The 17,323-nt window shown below is 41.8% G+C and overlaps 1 protein-coding gene across 6 annotated transcripts in view; it reads left to right on the forward strand.

The window, feature by feature from the left end:
* The window catches only part of setd5 (SET domain containing 5), a 56,250-nt gene that overhangs the window by 15,720 nt on the left and 23,207 nt on the right, over positions 1-17,323 (forward strand). For 4 of the 6 annotated variants that reach the window (XM_069172939.1, XM_069173341.1, XM_069173090.1 and 1 more), the window contains exons 2-5: positions 9,151-9,408; positions 15,538-15,640; positions 16,055-16,317; positions 16,872-16,930. In XM_069172939.1, the coding sequence (XP_069029040.1) occupies positions 9,338-9,408; positions 15,538-15,640; positions 16,055-16,317; positions 16,872-16,930 (496 nt within the window). In that variant the 5' untranslated portion in view covers positions 9,151-9,337. The remainder of the gene's footprint in view (positions 1-9,150; positions 9,409-15,537; positions 15,641-16,054; positions 16,318-16,871; positions 16,931-17,323) is intronic. The other 2 variants (XM_069173174.1, XM_069173254.1) reach the window with 2 other exon arrangements.

Raw genomic sequence — 17,323 nt, forward strand, 5'->3', positions numbered from 1 at the left:
TCCGTCCGCCCGCCCATCACACAGCCTCGCGAACACGGCATCGAGAGCACCTCGAGGGAATTCTTCAAATTTGGCAGAAAAGTTGACCCGATCCTAAGGATGACACGATTACATTTTACGCGTTTTAAAAGGCCAAGGTCACTGTGACCCCCAGATTGCCCCCCCCCCCTCCCCCGTTCTTGTAAACGAGATGTCCTCCGAACTCCTGAAGAGAATTTCTTTAAATTTGGCACAAACGTTCACTTAGACTCGAGAATGAAAGGATTGAACTCGAAACTGCGGTTATTGTACTTTAAAGATCTTCTCCGCTGTCGGACGGAAGGTGGTTGTGAAGCATCCTCGTTTTAGAATATTTTTTTTTTGGTATTATTCGTCAGAGGTCGAGGTCATTGCGTCGTTCGGTCTATCCCATTCTCATGAATGTGTCGTCTCAGAAATGCTTCGAGGGAATTGAATTCGAATTTGTCCCAAATGTTCAAATTGGACTCTGCAAGGATGCATTCATTTCCTTTTGGTGGTCAGGGTCAGTGTAACCTCTTGTGAACACGATGCCAGCAACAGAACGGGAGGTCGTGTCCAAATTTCATTTGGTCGGACGCTGAATTGGCGACACCAAATCTGAGGCGTCCATCTTGAAACTGTTGTGATTTTATAGCGTGTGCGCTGTTGGTTTGAGGATGCCGGCGCGGCATTCGCGCTTTTAGCCTCTTTGCAGCAACATTCACATTTAAAGCGTTGGCTAAAGTCACGGCTACCATTTTGTGTTGTGGAATCTGCTTCATTTATGTGCATGTGAACACCATTAGGATTCCTAAAAAAAAAAAAAAGAAAAAAAAAAAGGGTCTTCACTAAAATGATTACGCGAGTCAGGACAAACGTGGATGGAAACGGCAACTCGGCTGGTTGGCGTTCCAGTGTTGTTTTTTTTTTAACGTCAAGGTTTAATTGCGCTCATCTACCTGATCCTGAAGGAAACGCAACGGGAGATACGAGAAAGGAAATAAGAAAGAGACCTCAACTTCGGACAACGGGACGGGCGAACGCTCTCGTTTTTAGCTGAAATGCAACGAATCGCTGAATCGGACTCTGAACATGGAAACAATCGACTTGTGTCTGTTTCCTCGTTACTCGATCGTCTTAAGCTGAAAGCGCCGGCGCCGTGACGCCCGTCAACTGCTGCCCCACAACGCTGATCGCACACGCACGCACACACACACACACACACACACACACACACACACACACACAGAGCATGAAAAACAAACAAACAACATGATGGATAAGTTGCCGGTCGTCCTGGTAACCACGGCAATCGTGGGTCGTACGGCCCCCGATATTTCTCGAGCCTGACAACGAATCTCTCCTCGTCCATCGAGGGACTGCAACAAACAGGCGAGGACGTCGAGCAGCGAAGATGATCCGCTACGGGGAGGCGCGAAGTCCCACCCCAAAAAAAAAAACAAAAAACAAATATTGCCTATTTTGTTCGGGTTCGAGTTTTCTCAGGCGCAGGCTGTCGGCCAGCGTGCGGCGTTTCCCGTTCACACCCTTCACTCGGGCGCGGCCCCGCCCAGGTTAAATTGACAGCCGTCCAGGTGTATCACGCGACCCATTTTCCATAAAAAAAAAAAAAAAAAAGTTTTATTTATGAATCTGCTTGACATCATTTCCATAAAGGTTGAAAACACGAGCAGTCCGTGGAGACATGCGGAAAATCCGTCGCATACCGGCCGGGAGATGCAGAGTTGGAAGTTCCTGTGTCTGTGCTGCGGTATGAAGGCAGCCGACAGCTAAACACGGTCAACTAAAGCATACCAACATGGGTTGACAATTAAAACTAACCATTAACCAGCTGATAGTTCATTAATTAATTATGAAACTCTGTTTCATATCACTCCAGGGCCGGGCCGGATCAATCATTCGGTGATGCTGCTCGAGAATGTTAATTTATATACATCCTTATATACATGTTATGTTATTTTTTTTCTAAAAAAAAAAAAAAAAACCCAAAAGAACCAATAAGAGTGGGATTGGTTGTCGAATCAATAAGCATTAACATCTTAACAATATCTATATCTATCAACTTATGGGAACCGCTGCAGTCCTCCACTAGAGACTGTATAGTGGCTGATGATGACGAATGATGGTTGTTGTTCTTGAAGTTCTTCAAACTTCACTCGGTAGGCGGATGTCATGAATATTAGCGAGATACTGAGTTTACAGTGACTTTTGTGTTTTAAACATTCACGCTGCTTTCGTAAAAACAATAATTTGTCATATTTAAAAAAAAAAAAAAAAAAAAAAAGTATTTTAAAAAGAACTTAAAAGACTTATCGATTTAAAAACCCGGCGTGATAAGAGTATGGATAAGATAGGTTAGGTTAGGTAGTTACTTTATTAATCCCCGAGGGGAATTTTTTTTTCGCTACAGCAGCATACAAAAAAACGTATAATATATAATTAAGATATAAATAATATGAAATTATATTTTCAGAGTTAAGTGACGTTTAACTTGCGTTACCCGTCGCTAAGTAGCTAATGTCAACATTGCTGGCTGAAGATTCATTTAACCTGGCCGCGGCTCTCCTTCAGCCTCGGATCCTCCACGACGCCGGGGGGGGGGGACGCTCTCCATGTCGTCCATTCGCCGAAAGGAGCGTCTCTCGCGACACGGCTGAGCACGTCTTCACCTGCGTTGGCAGCGAGCGACGCGGCAATACCGCAAAGGCAATTTTGAATGGGCACTGAATTGTTGGCTTTTAATGTCATGACTTTTCTGGAGCAATGACAGCGTTTGTAACGTTGTGTCAAGGGTACCGATTGATCCGTCCACGACTGTGCTGTCTCCGCTGGTCGTCCTCCGTCTTAATAGGTTTACGAGAAGTTCCTCAAACCTTAAAAGTCTTCGGTCTGCATTACGATTGGATCCCATCAAACGGTTGACAAACTTCAGCCGTTACTTGTAAACCAGTGAAATGCGGTGGCTGTAATTTTTCAGCTTTTGTTAATGTTGTTGTTTTTCCTGTACGCTGGTAGTAAACAAAACTTAATGCATCTTTTGAGAGGAGTATTTAAAGTGGATGGAGACTGGGTTACTTATTCCTCCCAATTTCCAGATTTTATTCCAAGCTGAAAAGCAAAGCAGATGAGTACGTTTCGATAAGAATGCAGAGTCGGGTGTTTTGTTGTTGTTGTTGTTGTTGTTTTTTTTTTTAGATAAATGCGGTGTCTTAATCTCGAGAGACCCACGAAGGTCACCGAGCCGGTGATGGAAGTTTCCTGAATGACGAGCTGTGTGGTGCATCCCCCCCGCCCTCCCCCGCCCCCCCTCCTTCCTCAAATGCTTCAGGGTCTGAACCTGCCACGTGAGCTTAATAGTAAATAAAATGGCCTCGTGTACAGCCTCAACCTCAGCGAGCGCACTCGTCCGTGCCTTTTCGGGGGAGCGTTCGAGTGCAGATTCTTGGCGGCTACGGTGACGTTTATCGGTACCTGAAGCACGCGCGTTTCTGCGACCGTCGGTACGGTCGACGTTTCACGCGCGGGCTCGCAGCGACGAAACTTGCAATACTTTTTACTTTCACTTTAACGTGTCTTGCTCCGTTTGCATGTTACCGTGCTGCGATCCATTTTTTTTTTTTTTTTTTAAAGAGACAAACTGAAATTGAATTTAATGAACTGAATTTGAATTGTGGGAATTAAATGTAGGGGGGGGGGGGGTTGCTTTTGGTTTTTAAATGACGTTACGCCTTCCGCCCCTCTCTTGTCAAGTCTTTTGTCCCAAACAGACGCGGCAGTGGTCGGTCGTGTGCCAGTCGCTATGAGGCTGTGATAAAAAACTTCCTGGGTTTAAATATACTAAATGTTCAGTCTCCTTGCTGGTTGTTGCGCCGTATACAGAATAATTACGCCGTCAACATCATTGTTAATTCGGTGGTCGCTTCGTCCGTGTGTGTGTGTGTGTAAAAGTTGTATTTTAAAAGTTTATAGTTTGTATTTGTCCATATCGTAGCACACTATTAATAATTCTTTGTTCGCCCTTGAAATTTAACAATTTTATGATGCCCCAAAAGAATATGTTTTTGAATAATTAAACTGATGTAATAAACGATGCGGTGACGAGGCTTGAAGTAAACAGTCCCTCCAAGAATGATTAACGCAAATACAGGCAATCCCCACAGTATTTGCTGGGGGATAGCAATTTTGCAAAATTTCTGAGAACAGAAGCCTTCGATTACATTTTACTGTGTTGGTAGTTGTTCAAAAATGACGTACTAAAAAAAAAAAAAAAATCCTTATTTATACTGAAAATTACATCGCTTTTTTGTTTTTAGAAAATCCACGGCAAAATCAGGCCTTTTTGATCCAACAATGACAACAACAACAAAAACTGCAATATTCCCGAGGCACCGACCATTAGTAGGCTACGAGGGTCGTTTGTACTTCTCACTATCACAGACTGTGAACAGTATAAACAGTGGAGAGCAACCTACTAAACAGCCAAGAGTTTTGTTCTGTAGTTTGGCTAACTCGGTCTCAGTCATTAGTCTCTAACAGGCATATATATATATATATATATATATGTTGGAAAACCATCTGAGCTGATTCATATATCGGCTCTTTCAGTTTGAAAAGTGCAGTAGTTTGAAATCAAAATTGAAAATGTAAACACTTTGGTACGCTCTTGCTCCATATCACACTCTGAAGACTAGTAAAAAAAAAAAAAAAAAAAAAAATCCAAAAGTTGTACGCTTGGATTAGTCAATATTGCCATTTTTGGGGGCCATCGCACGGCGTTGCGTAACTGCAATTTTAACGTCTGTCATCGCGAGCAAAATCAATTGCATGGCGAGCAGTGTACGTGACGTGCTATTAACGCTGCGACGTTTGTTCTGTTGGGGGAATTTCTCAGGACATGATATCGTGCGTAATGTCTGCACTTACAATTTTGGAAATATTGCAGGAGGTAACACAGTTTTGGACAGAGCCCAGAGTTTTCACCGGCACCTTCCCGCGTGCCAAAATGATGCAATATGTAAATGAGGACGTTTAGACGTTGCTTTCATGTGGACCTAATTTCATCTATTATGATTCAGCCTAAACTCCATGGGGTGGGCCATGAATACTTGAGCCTCTGTGAATCATTTGATATTGTGAATACATGTATCTTTTTTTTAAATTTTTTTTAATTTTGTTTGTAAAGCTCTCCCCAGATGAGACAACACATTTTGTCTTATTTGTTCCTTTGAACTAGCCCGGTGTTCCCTGCGTGAATAGATAGGCTGTGGCCACGCTCCACTGGCAAGTCCCCAAATTGTAAACAACAGAGGCCACCCTCCCCCCATCAAAGGTGAAAAGAGTGGAGTTAAATGACATAAATATCAAACAAAATTTGAAATAAAATTGCAGGCATTGTTTTTCCTCTGGCTCCAATATTCCTCAATATTTTCCAGCATTGCTACAGCTTTATCCGGCCTATCTATTCAGCTGTATCACCGCTGCCATTGTTGGACTATTATTTAGAAACTTACACTTGACTTCAAGGTCAGCAGTAGTGGTCCTTTTTTTTTTCTTTTTTTTTTTTTAACAATAAATGCATACAGGGGAAACAGCTCAAGGTTTAGGTGTGCTTCTGCTTGATGAGAGAGAGAGAGACACATGTTGTCCACCTGACATTCATCCAAATAAAGCTTATTTAATTGAATTGAACTTGGAGAGAGAGCAACAATCACCTCCTCCTAACAGCACAAGGCCTCAGGACAGCCCGTACACAATCTGTCCCAACTGGTTTATAACTAAAGGAAACGAAAATGACTTTAGCTATTGGACATCTACCACCAAAAACAAAAACAAGACGTCAGTGCTATTTAGTTTTAAACAGTTCGCGGCAGCAGACTATCCGAGCACTGTAACTGATCAGAGAACCGAGAAGGACGTTAACTCACAAACTCTTGTGACCATCGCCTGGCTGACCAGGCTGCCCTGAAACGACAGACGGTGGTGTAAGCTCTGGCAACAGAGAAGAGGAGGAGACAGAGCAATGTTTCCTGCTACACTGCAGCGCATATTATGAAGACACTACAACAAAGGTCTTCACAAAAATCACATCCAAACTCCAAAAACATAGATTCACTCTCCGGCCGGACGAGAAAGCAACGAGGAAATAGTGTCGGCTTCATGGCTTCATGGAAGCAGCGACATGTTTCAGCGCATGTCTCAGCCTGAGAGACAACCAACAGCGGTAGTTTGTCTCGTCACGGCTCACACTCTGAATTCAAATTTGATATCCACAGTTATGTATCGACTTTTTAGGAATTTTGTTCAAATATTGTTAATAGTTTCATTTGATTTGATCTTTTTATTTTTCTTTGTTTGTTATTGTGTTGTCCTTGTTGCTTTGGTAAAATTGTCGAGAGAGAGAGAGAGAGAGAGAGAGAGAGAGAGAGAGAGAGAGAGAGAGGTTCATTTTGTGTGTGTGTGTGTGTGTGTGTGTGTGTGTGTGTGTGTGTGTGTGTGTGTGTGTGTGTGTGTGTGTGTGTGTGTGTTCCTCCCCTTTGGATTTCTCTCCAAAATGGCCTCTGTTCTAGTGAAGTGAAAAGACTTTGTTGAGCCTGCTAGTAATTTGAGCCTGGTATTGATGGCCAGAGGAACGAACAAGGAAGGGTGGGAGGAGGTGGTGGGGGAGGAGGAGGAGGATCAGGAGGAGGAGGAGGAGGGAGCGAGGTAAAGAAAGGCTTTCCTTCTTCGTATGGAATTTACCTCCTCAGTTCACTGTCTGGTTCTTTTGGAAGAGGCCCAAATAGTGACTCCCTTTGTGAGTTAGGTAAGAGCGAGGTGGCTATTTTTGTGAGACAGCGAACATCCACAGAGATACTCGGCAGCCACTGTTTGTTTGTTTTTGAAAAGGCTCTGAATGAGGCACCCCAGGGTCCCACTCAATGCAATAATGTTAAAAACCTAAGTTTACCATTCACGTGTCCTTTGCTCTTCTCTACAAATATGAATTTGGCGAGTCTTGCTTAAAAAAGGAACCGTTGTTGAACAACTTAATTCTTGTTGTTAATCAAAATCTACAATCCAGTTTTAATGTCTCTGTTCTTTAGCTGCGTGTCTCAGTTAATCAGCTGTTCGCATTTACTTTTTTTCTTTGTGCTACCTATCTGTGTGTATCCAGCTGGATGGGGTTGAAATTCTCTGTTTGACAGTGAGCACAGTTGAACTGACCTTGACATTACTGGAAGTCCCCATTCTTGCTGTGGTTGCCTTGGTGCTGGAGCGAGAGGGCACCAGTCACTGTAGCCAGGACACCACGACAGAAATGTCATGCATCCTGATGGCTCTCTACTAGTTTTAAATGTCAGGGTTATTTTTTTTTTGGGGGGGGGGGGGGGGGGGGGATGTGAAAGAGAGGCTCTTTTACGTACTCGTATTGCCCTGATCAGTCTGGGGATTGTGAGGTAATTTATTTGCACATGTTTGCCCAGGGGATGACCTTGCTGTAAGCCAAATCCTCTCTCTCTCTCTCTCTCTCTCTCTCTCTCTCTCTCTCTCTCTCTCTCTCTCTCTCTGTGTGAGTGTGCCTGTGAGTGTGAGAACAGAAAGGCCTGTTAGTCTTTCCGCAGCCGTGGCTGCTGCCTCTAGTTCAGCTTCTGCCTGGGCGAGGAAGGGAGGACAGGAAGAGAGAGTGAGAGAGACCAGCCTAGTGTAGGTCAGTGTTTCAGCAGAATGTGGTCACATGACGAGGGTTGGGCCTCATGTTGGATGACTCACCCCTCCAGGCGTCTGGAAGGAAAGCGCCTCCTATTGTTTCTAGTTATTAATGCACCCAAACAGGAGTGTAGGCAGAGCTGTAAAAGCCCCTGATTGTTTTTGAGCTCTTTGCTTCGCCTTCTCTCTCTCTCTCTCTCTCTCTCTCTCTCTCTCTCTCCCTCTCCCCCCCTGCTGTGCTTGAAGCCTCTGTGTGGATGAGAGAAAAGCCTATCACACCATGTCCATATCGAGTTTTCATCTTTGACAAAGGCTTGCTGCTGCTTCATTAAAGCCTTTATTGTTACCATGAGTCAGCAGTTTGGTTCTTCATTAAGGTGTGAGGATGGGTTACCTGTATTGTTGGAGCTATATGGCTGACAACCTCACTGTTCAACTGAGGCAGTTATTGGGACCTCTGGTCATAGAGATCTGTTTAGGTGGAGGGGTGGGGGGGGGGGGGTATTTTTTTGGGGGGCTTATTCTGTTAGTCAGTGGAACTGCATCCATCACAAAGTGGTTGTAGGCTTGATGTAATGTCTTGTGTATTAAAACGGCTGGATGAAACTATTTCCTATTTCCACCAGTAGTTCCACATCGTTTTCCAGTGTTGACTGACACTCATTTAATGACATCCTCTTGTTGCACCTCCTTTATCTGCAATGGTTTGATGGCACATTAGTAAAGACATTAACGCCACCTTCTTGCATTTAGTTATTGGTGCATGTCATTGTTGCTAATTTCTTTGCATATTTTAGTAATAGGCATTGTATGATTATGTCGTATCTTCCCTGTGCAATTATTGTTATTATTATTTTATTTTTTTACAAAGGCTAAAAGGCAACCAGAAATGCAATATTTATTCATGTTCAAATGTTCACTTACAAAAGGAAGCACTATACACTACACTGTAATAGTGGCATAAAATGAACAAAAGATGACAATGAAATGAAAAATGTAATAATTAAATCTGAAGTATATGCGTGACAATTAATCATAAATTGAAATTCAATGATGGTGAAAGCCCGACTCGCAAACGGTGCTCTTAAATTATTTATCCGGTTCGCACATATCTGTTTTTAGGGGGAAATACGAGTGAAATAACTTCTGGCACTGTCGAGCCCACGCCAAGCTTTTTGCATAACCAACAATACAGTGGTTAAGTAATGTTTTAAAATATATATATATATATATATATATATATATTTTTTTTTTTTTTTTTTTAGATGAATCCAGAGTGAATTCGTGGCACGACTAAAGATGCAAATCGGCAAAGCGCAGGGTTTCTTTACCGTCGTGTTTCATGACACGCTGAATAATGTAACGGATTGGATTGGTCTATGTCCTGGCTACGTGTCCGTGTGTAACCGATGGGTCTCTTTGTCTTCTGCCCTCTCCTCTCAGGTCCCCCATGACCGTGAGCCGTGGGCTACGGCTCGGCGGCGCCCCACCTCTGGAGTGGACTGTTGCTGTCGTTGGAACCCTGTGATTCCTCTCATCCCGTCTCCTCCTCCCCCCCCAACCCGTCCTGTCCCTCCCCTCCCCTCCCCCCCTCCTTCCCCGCCTCCCCCGCGTCGCTGTGGTAGACGTCATGAGCATAGTAATCGCGCTTGGAGTCACCACACCTGAAACGTCTTACTCAGATATGGCTGCTGGATCAGAGTAAGTAGTCGGTCTCGGCGTGGTGAAACTGAACCTGGTGTTCAGTGTTGGCGTTTTGCCAATCAGTCGCACCCGTTTAGGGTTGGACCATTTCTAACTCTCTTGCTTGTACCCTATATGTGAAGTGTTTCTCCTATATGCTGCAGATATATATATATATATACATATATATATATATATATATACATATACATATACATATATATATGACATTGATTCTGGAACCTTGAATCAACCAATATCTTTCGACCTTCACCCTAGATATGTTTAATTGCGTATTCCTGTCAAGTTTGCTAAAACATTGCTGTGCGATGGTCACATGAAGCTGCAGAACAACTTTCCCTTCGACGAATGATAATCCTAAACTGTAATGACCTTTGTATGCAAAATAATAACTTTAGTTCCTAAAGAGATTAGACAGAGATGTCTCCTTTTCTTAAAAAGGAGATATATATATATATATATATATATATATCTTTAAAAAAAATAATAATATATATATATATATTTATTTATTTTTTAAGAAAAGGACACGTCTCTGTCTAATCTCTTTAGGAACTAAAGTTATTATTTAAAAAAAAAATAATATATATATATATATGTGTGTGTGTGTGTGTGTGTATATATATATATATATATATATATATATATATAATTTATTTTTTTAAGAAAAGGAGACGTACAGTTTACAGTTTAGGATTATCATTCGTCGAAGGGAAAGTTGTTCTGCAGCTTCATGTGACCATCGCACAGCAATGTTTTAGCAAACTTGACAGGAATACGCAATTAAACATATCTAGGGTGAAGGTCGAAAGATATTGGTTGATTCAAGGTTCCAGAATCAATGCCATGAACTGACAAAATACTTCTATTCCTACCCTAGGACTGTAGACAAGCAACAACATCATTTTCATCAAAACAAGCCGTCCGTGGAGCTGAACGGCACATTGGTTTCTGTAGAAGGCTGTGAGACGGGTGCCCAGTGTAACAGAACAAAGAGATACTACAAAATTATGCAAAAGCATAGATTCCTAACTTTGGTCTTGTCCTATAATCAACAAGAGACCATTGATGTGTGAAGTGATGCAAGTTCATTTCGGAAAAAGGATACTTGAGAATAAAGAACGAGGGGAATGAATGACTGCTGTCTAACCACCAGCTAACTTGGTGGTGGATAAATATGAAATCATTGCTTGTCAAATTGCATTTCATTTTATTGCAGATTTTGCTGTGTACGGATAGTTGTTCATGTACATTTTTTGGTTCAACAAATGTCACCAATTGTTGTAAAGATGATACTATTACCAATTGAATAAATGTTTTTTTTTTTTTTCTTTCCTAAATCCTGAGCAAACTTTTATGTTAGCTAGACAGGTGGTTCCCCTGCTCATTACTGGGCACAAATGTCCTCTACGAGAGCGGAACAAAAAGTTCCAAGACTGCTCCTGCTGCTCGTGAACATGTGCATTGCAATTACATGCAGGGAGCAGGAGGAAGCAATAACTTTTACAACCCCGTTTCCGAAAAAGTTTGGGACGCTGTGTAAAATGTAAACAATAACTAAATCCAATGATTTGCAAATCTCATAAACACATATTTAATTGAGAATAGACCAAAGACAAGATACCAAGTGTTGAAATGGAATTTTTTTTTTTTTGTTTGGTGTCAAATATATACTTATTTTGAATTTGATGCCAGCAACAAACAAAAAAAAAACAAACTCTCCAAAAACTTGGGACAGCGGCATGTTTACCGCTGTTTTGCGTCACCTCTTCTTTTTACAACACTGTAAATGTCTGGGAACGGAGGAGTTTTGGAAGTGAAAAGTTGCCTCGTTATGGCGCGAGATATAATTTTAGCTGCTCAAAAGTTCAGGCTCTCCTCTTGTCATATTATTTATTTTAATAATGTGCCACATTTTTTTTTAATTGGAGACAGATTTGGACTGCAGGCAGGCCGGTTTAGCACCCGGACTCTTTTACTTACCATGCAGTTTAAGTACATGCAGAATGTGGTTTGGCGTTGTTTTGCTGAAATAAGCGAGGCCTCCCCTGAAAGACGCGTTGTCTGGATGGCAGCACATGTTGCTCCAAAACCTGTATATAAACCTGTATACAAACCTGTATACAAACCTGTATATAAAGCTGTATACAAACTTGTATATAAACCTGTATATATCGTTCAGCATTCACGGTTCCTTCCCAGATGTGCATGCTACCCATGCCATGTGCACTAATGCATCCCTGTACCATCACAGATGCTTGCGTTTGAACTGATAACAAGTTGGGTCTTCTCTCTCCTCTTTAGCCCGGAGCATGCAGCATTCAGGATTCCCAAAAAGAGTCTTTAAATTTTGATTTGTCAGACCACAGGACAGTTTTTTTTCTCTTGACCTCATTCCATTAAATGAGCTGGAACTCAGAGAAGGCGACAGTGTTTCTGGGTCATGTTTACATTACATTACACTACATTACATTTCATTTAGCTGACGCTTTTATCCTAAGCGACTTACAATAAGTGCATTTCAACCATGAGGGTACAAAACCCAGAACAACATGAATCAAGTAAATACAACTTCTTCAAGAAAGCCAAACTACAAAGTGCTATCCGTGAGTGCCATTTTAAGCGCTACTAAAGTTCTACTGTTCAAGGTAAAGCCTGAAGAGGTGTGTTTTTAGTTTGGGGCGGAAGATGTACAGAGTTTCCGCTGTCCTGATGTCGGTGGGGAGCTCATTCCACCATTTAGGAGCCAGGACGGCAAACAGTCGTGATTTTGTAGAGTGTTGTATGGTTATATGGTTTCTTCTTTGCATGGTGGAGTTTTAACCAGCATTTGTAGACGCAGCGATGAACTGTGTTCACAGACAATGGTTTTCAGAAGTGTTTCTTAGCCCAGACAATGTTTTCCACTGCAGATGTGTGTCCGTTTTTAATGCAGCGCTGCCCGAGGGCCCGAAGATCACGGCCATCCAATATTGGTTTTCTTCCTTATCCCTTGTGTACAGAGATTTCTCCAGATTCTCTGAATCTTTTAATGATGTTATGTACCGTATATGACGAAACCCCCAAATTCTTTGCAATTTTACGTTGAGGAGCATTATTTTTAAACTTTTGCAGTATTTTCCCACAGACTTTCAGAGTGATGAACCTATCGCTGATAGACTCTGCCTCTCGTAAATGCTCTTTTTATACTCGATAATGTTACTGATCTGTTGCCAATTAACCTAATTAGTCGTGAGATTTTCAGCCAGGTATTTTTATTTTTATTTTTTTTTATCTTTACATAACTTTTCCGGTCTTTTGTGGCCCCTGTCCCAACTTTTTTGAGTTGTTGCTGGCATCAAATTCAAAAAGAGCATATATTTGACATCAAACCATAGGATTTATCCGTTTCAACACTTGATATGTTGTCTTTGGTCTAATTTCAATTAAATATGGGTTAATGACATTTGCAAATCATTGCATTTGGTTTTTATTTACATTTTACACAGCATCCCGACTTCTTTGGAATTTTTGAGAGCACTAGTCCAGCGCATCGACGATTTCTCTATGCACCTGAAACTTGAAGAGAGAGAGTGTAGATAAAAGTTTGTCAAATTTTGGGGAAACGGAGAAGTTGCAGAAAGCCCCAGCCGTAGAGTAAGGTTATTTCTTAGATGCCTCATAATATCATAGTTGACCCTGGAGGCCAAATTCACAGTGCACAGCCCCATTGAATGCCAAAGAAAACCCAACTGGTTGTGATCCTGACCTAATGTGCCTTTTTCCGTCTTCGACAGTGATGTGAATGTCTCTGAAAACACTTCGCCCGGCTCATTATTTCATTACCATAGGCTTTTTGAAGCATTTTAAGGGTCTCCGTTGCCAATTTCCCGAGTTTGACACAAAATTTCATGTGCGCTGTCTGCTCCACGTCCGTGGATAAATCTGCAATTGGCCGGATCACAGAAGTGGGAAGAAAATGTGTGTAACTCAGGTGCTGATGTCGATTTAAGTGACAGAAAACTTTACAAAATATAGTACTTTGGTCTACGGCAGATTCTTTTTTTTTTTTTTTTAATACCCACTAAACTTCCACACAACAGACACAAGTTCCTCTCTTGGGTAAAAATTCTTGTGATGCATCTCTATTCCTACTCGATGTCATTTTTCTGCTCTTGAATCTATCGTAGCGATAGAGCCTCCCCCAGCGGTTAACAGTATATTATGCAACCTCGCTGGCAAACTAGTGTACCCAGGATGTCGTTTGGCTGTTGAATTTTGTAAATTTACAATTAATTTGCTGGAAATTGTTTTGTGTGTCACAAATTGTTGCGTGCCAGGGTCTTATTTCCCAGTTAAACAGGGTTTTGGGTTATTGAAGGTGATGAAGTTATAATTGCTAGTAAGAAGGGTACACAGTTAATAGGGGTCCCCTCTTGGTTCAGTCAGCACATCATTTCGTAAAATGGCGGTTACCTCGATGTGACTTCAGTTCTGAATAGAGTTTGCTGTCTAATGTAAAGTTACAAAAATGATTGAAACGCTGCACTGGTATGGCGATATATGAAATATTGATGTCGCGTGCAAAAAAAAAAAAAAAAAAATCCAGTAGACAGGAGTTCACTCATTATTAAATGTTTCACATAATGTGTTCTTGCTGGGAGTTTGTTAACCACCTATGTGATTGTCCAATCGCTCATGGCGCTTGTCCTCGTGAATGCTGTTTTATTACAACATATCCAGATCTTTGCATAGTTGGTTGGTGGAAAAACAAATATAATAATCAGACCAAAAAAATATGAATAGACAAAAGTATGGAAGTAAGTAGTTGAAACTTTGTTTTCCTCTTACAGGTTGGTGTCACAAATTTTTTTGTGTTATATGAGGACGTTCCAGTTAGTGGAAAAACAAGCTGAAGTTATCCCTTAAGAAAATGTGTGCAATTTATTATTGTTAAAATTGGCTTCAATCTACCACTGCATTACTATTACAGTGTTACAACTCTGGCCATAATCAGCACGAAATATGTATGTAGTGTTGCTCAATTCTCTACTTCATTTACATTTCTCTGCAACTGCAGCCCTCTTTTAATATCTTGTCAGTAGTTTTCAGTCTTTTCCACAGTCTGCTGGAGGCTTTCAAAAATATGGGAAGTGCAGTTCCATCCAAGACTAAACTTCAGACAGAAATTAAGGAAATTTAGCCTGTGATCCTTCAGTCGGGCTGGTTGCACATGCACTCAAAATCATCTAAAAATTAAGGAATATACTGACCTGTGTACTGGACTGGATGATGAACCAAAATATCACTTCTGATATTTTGCCTTCAAAGTCGCTGTAGCAATTTATTTGCACGGCCGTTTTAACTTAATTTAAAGCCACCTGGTCTTTTTCCGTTTCCTCTGCAAAACTCTTTAATACAAAAGCTTTTTTGATAAATGGTTCAGTTATCTTGTAATCATTTGCACATTTATGTGTTATAACCAGAGGGACGTCACACCCTCAAGGGCCTAATTATCATCCCTGTAGGTTGTTTTTTCCCCGGGGTTTTTTTCCCCCAACTGATTGTTTTTACTGTTCATCCCTCCCTTTGTGTTAAAAAGAAAGACTTGTGTCATTTCTTCAAATCAGGCCCAACTCTTGCGTAGTGTCTTTGAAAATATCCGCAGACACTCAAAGTAAGAACATTTGCCACTTTTGTATACGTAAGCCTTTTTATGTGACCGAGCCTCACTCCCGTCGAGCCCTGTTCACAGCCCACTTTAGTTTCCTTAAAGCGTCGACCAGAATTGTTGATTCTAACGCGAGAAAACACGGTCGCTGCTGTGACGTATGTATCCTGGGGTTAAAATCCAAAATGTTGTCATTTTGATTCTTTTGATGTTTATGTTTGCTCTACAATTGGAGAACGGGGCAGGATAAGGCAAGGTTGTTCACCATGTGGCCAGACCTTAACTAAAGGGCAAAGGAGTTGCGTAATGTAATGAGTGCCCACTTTCCATTTCCGAAATTGCTGTTTCCACCAAGCGGGGTTCAGAGTCTTGGTGCCATCTAGTGACTGCAGACGGGAGAGCAAAGTGGAAAATATTAACTGTATTATGTATAAAGTTCTTGAAATTGATTTTCTATGCATTTTTTTTTTCCCCAGCCCTGAGTCAGTTGAAGCGAGCCCTGCGGTGAATGAGAAAAACTACAACAACCATAGCTGTGGGAGCGCACAGAGTCATGGGTATCGGGGACTGCCTTATGCTGTGAGTTCGTACAGCTCGTTTCTAATCATCCTTTCTAATCATAGCATGTCTTATCTTGTGAAATATGTATTACTGTCTAATAATAAGTGAAGTTGTCTTCAATTGTGAATGTTTTGAAAGCTAAAATAATAACTCGGTTTAATCTGTCCAATCTTTCCTTTTTTCCTAATCCTTTCAAGTTCCTTGTTCTATTAAAATAGCACAGTAAGAGTAAAACTAAGGATTGGTCGTGCTTCTAATTTGATTAAGTACATGAATGTCTATCCTGCTATTAGTCTTCTGTAACCACAGACTACTTTCGTTATTAACAGCTGTACTGTTTCACATACCTGTTTTTTTTTTGCCCTCATTTTCATTCGTCTCCATTTTCCGTTTCCCTTTTTTTTTTTTTGCCTGAACACCCGTTGTTTGAAGATGCAACAGTCTTCCGTTGTGTGTTGTCAGGATCACAACTATGGCGCGCCCCCTCCCCCCACCCCACCCGCCTCCCCGCTCTCCCAAACCATCATTCCCCGCATGGATCTCAACGGTGTGGTACGCAGCTCTCGCTATCACGAAACTACTGAGGATAACTCAGCTGACAGCGACAGCTCCTCAGAGGAGGACGCGACCGTGGCTAGCTGGTGTCACTGCAGCCTGACACAGGACGGCCTGATCATCAAATGTGACAACTGCAGGTGAGAGATGGCAAACTCCTCCCGTCTTCCAGACGTTCCCATCTCAAAAATGTTTGAGAAAGTACAGGGAAGAGCAACTGAACAAAGTTCTGCCATTCATAAGAGGGCCAGTTGTTCTTTATGTCCTATTAAAAAAAATTTGATTTTGTGGCTCAGATGGTAGAACGGGTTGCCCACTAATCGGAAAGGTTGGCGGTTCAATCCCTGGATCCTCCTGTCCACATGCCTATGGGCAATAAAAAAGAACCCCAAGTTGCTCCCAATAGCGTACCGTTGGTGTGTGAATGTGTGCGAATGTACTCCTGATGGCGGGCACCTTGCATGGCAGCTCAGCCTCATTAGTGTGTGAATGGGTGAATGGAAAAACAGTGTAAAAAAAAACCGCTTTTGAGACCGCTATGGTGATAAATCGCTGCACAAGTGCAGACCATTTACCATTTTATAGATCCTGGTTTTTAACTCTTTTCTTTTTTTAGGACTAATATATAATACCCATGCACCGCAACATGCTGTAAAAGCATTTTACAAAACGTAATTGTGTGTTTTTGTTGCAGGGGACTGGACAGAAGGAAAGGAGCAGAGGGCCAACACAGAAAAACAGAAAATGTCTCGGGTACAGACGTTAATTCACACAAAGTTGATGTTCGCAAGGTGCAACAGGAGGGCGGATCCGAGAGTTCCGCGACTGCTCCCGTTGCGTGCGAACAGTGCACAGCGCCCTGACGTGCGCGGAGCACGGAGAAGCTATAACCTTTGTGATATAGTAATCCGAGTTTAGTCGCTAAAAACACACACACACCCGTCCCACTGCTCACAAAAGCATGTGTAACTCGGATGCCGATTTTGATCAAGCGATGAAACTCGGTGTACAAACTCACAAAGGTTAAATCTTCTCTCTGCCCGTTGTGTTCGCATGCAATCGAGGCAGTCTCTGCACTTTCTTCCCCACCCTGGTATAAATTCAATATTCTCTTGATGATATCTGATGAATGTACCCGTTTCTCTG

This window comes from Embiotoca jacksoni, unplaced genomic scaffold, assembly GCF_022577435.1.
Source record: "Embiotoca jacksoni isolate LCO1_2020_lvr unplaced genomic scaffold, fEmbJac1.0.p SCAF_1, whole genome shotgun sequence".
Classification (NCBI taxonomy): domain Eukaryota; kingdom Metazoa; phylum Chordata; class Actinopteri; family Embiotocidae; genus Embiotoca; species Embiotoca jacksoni.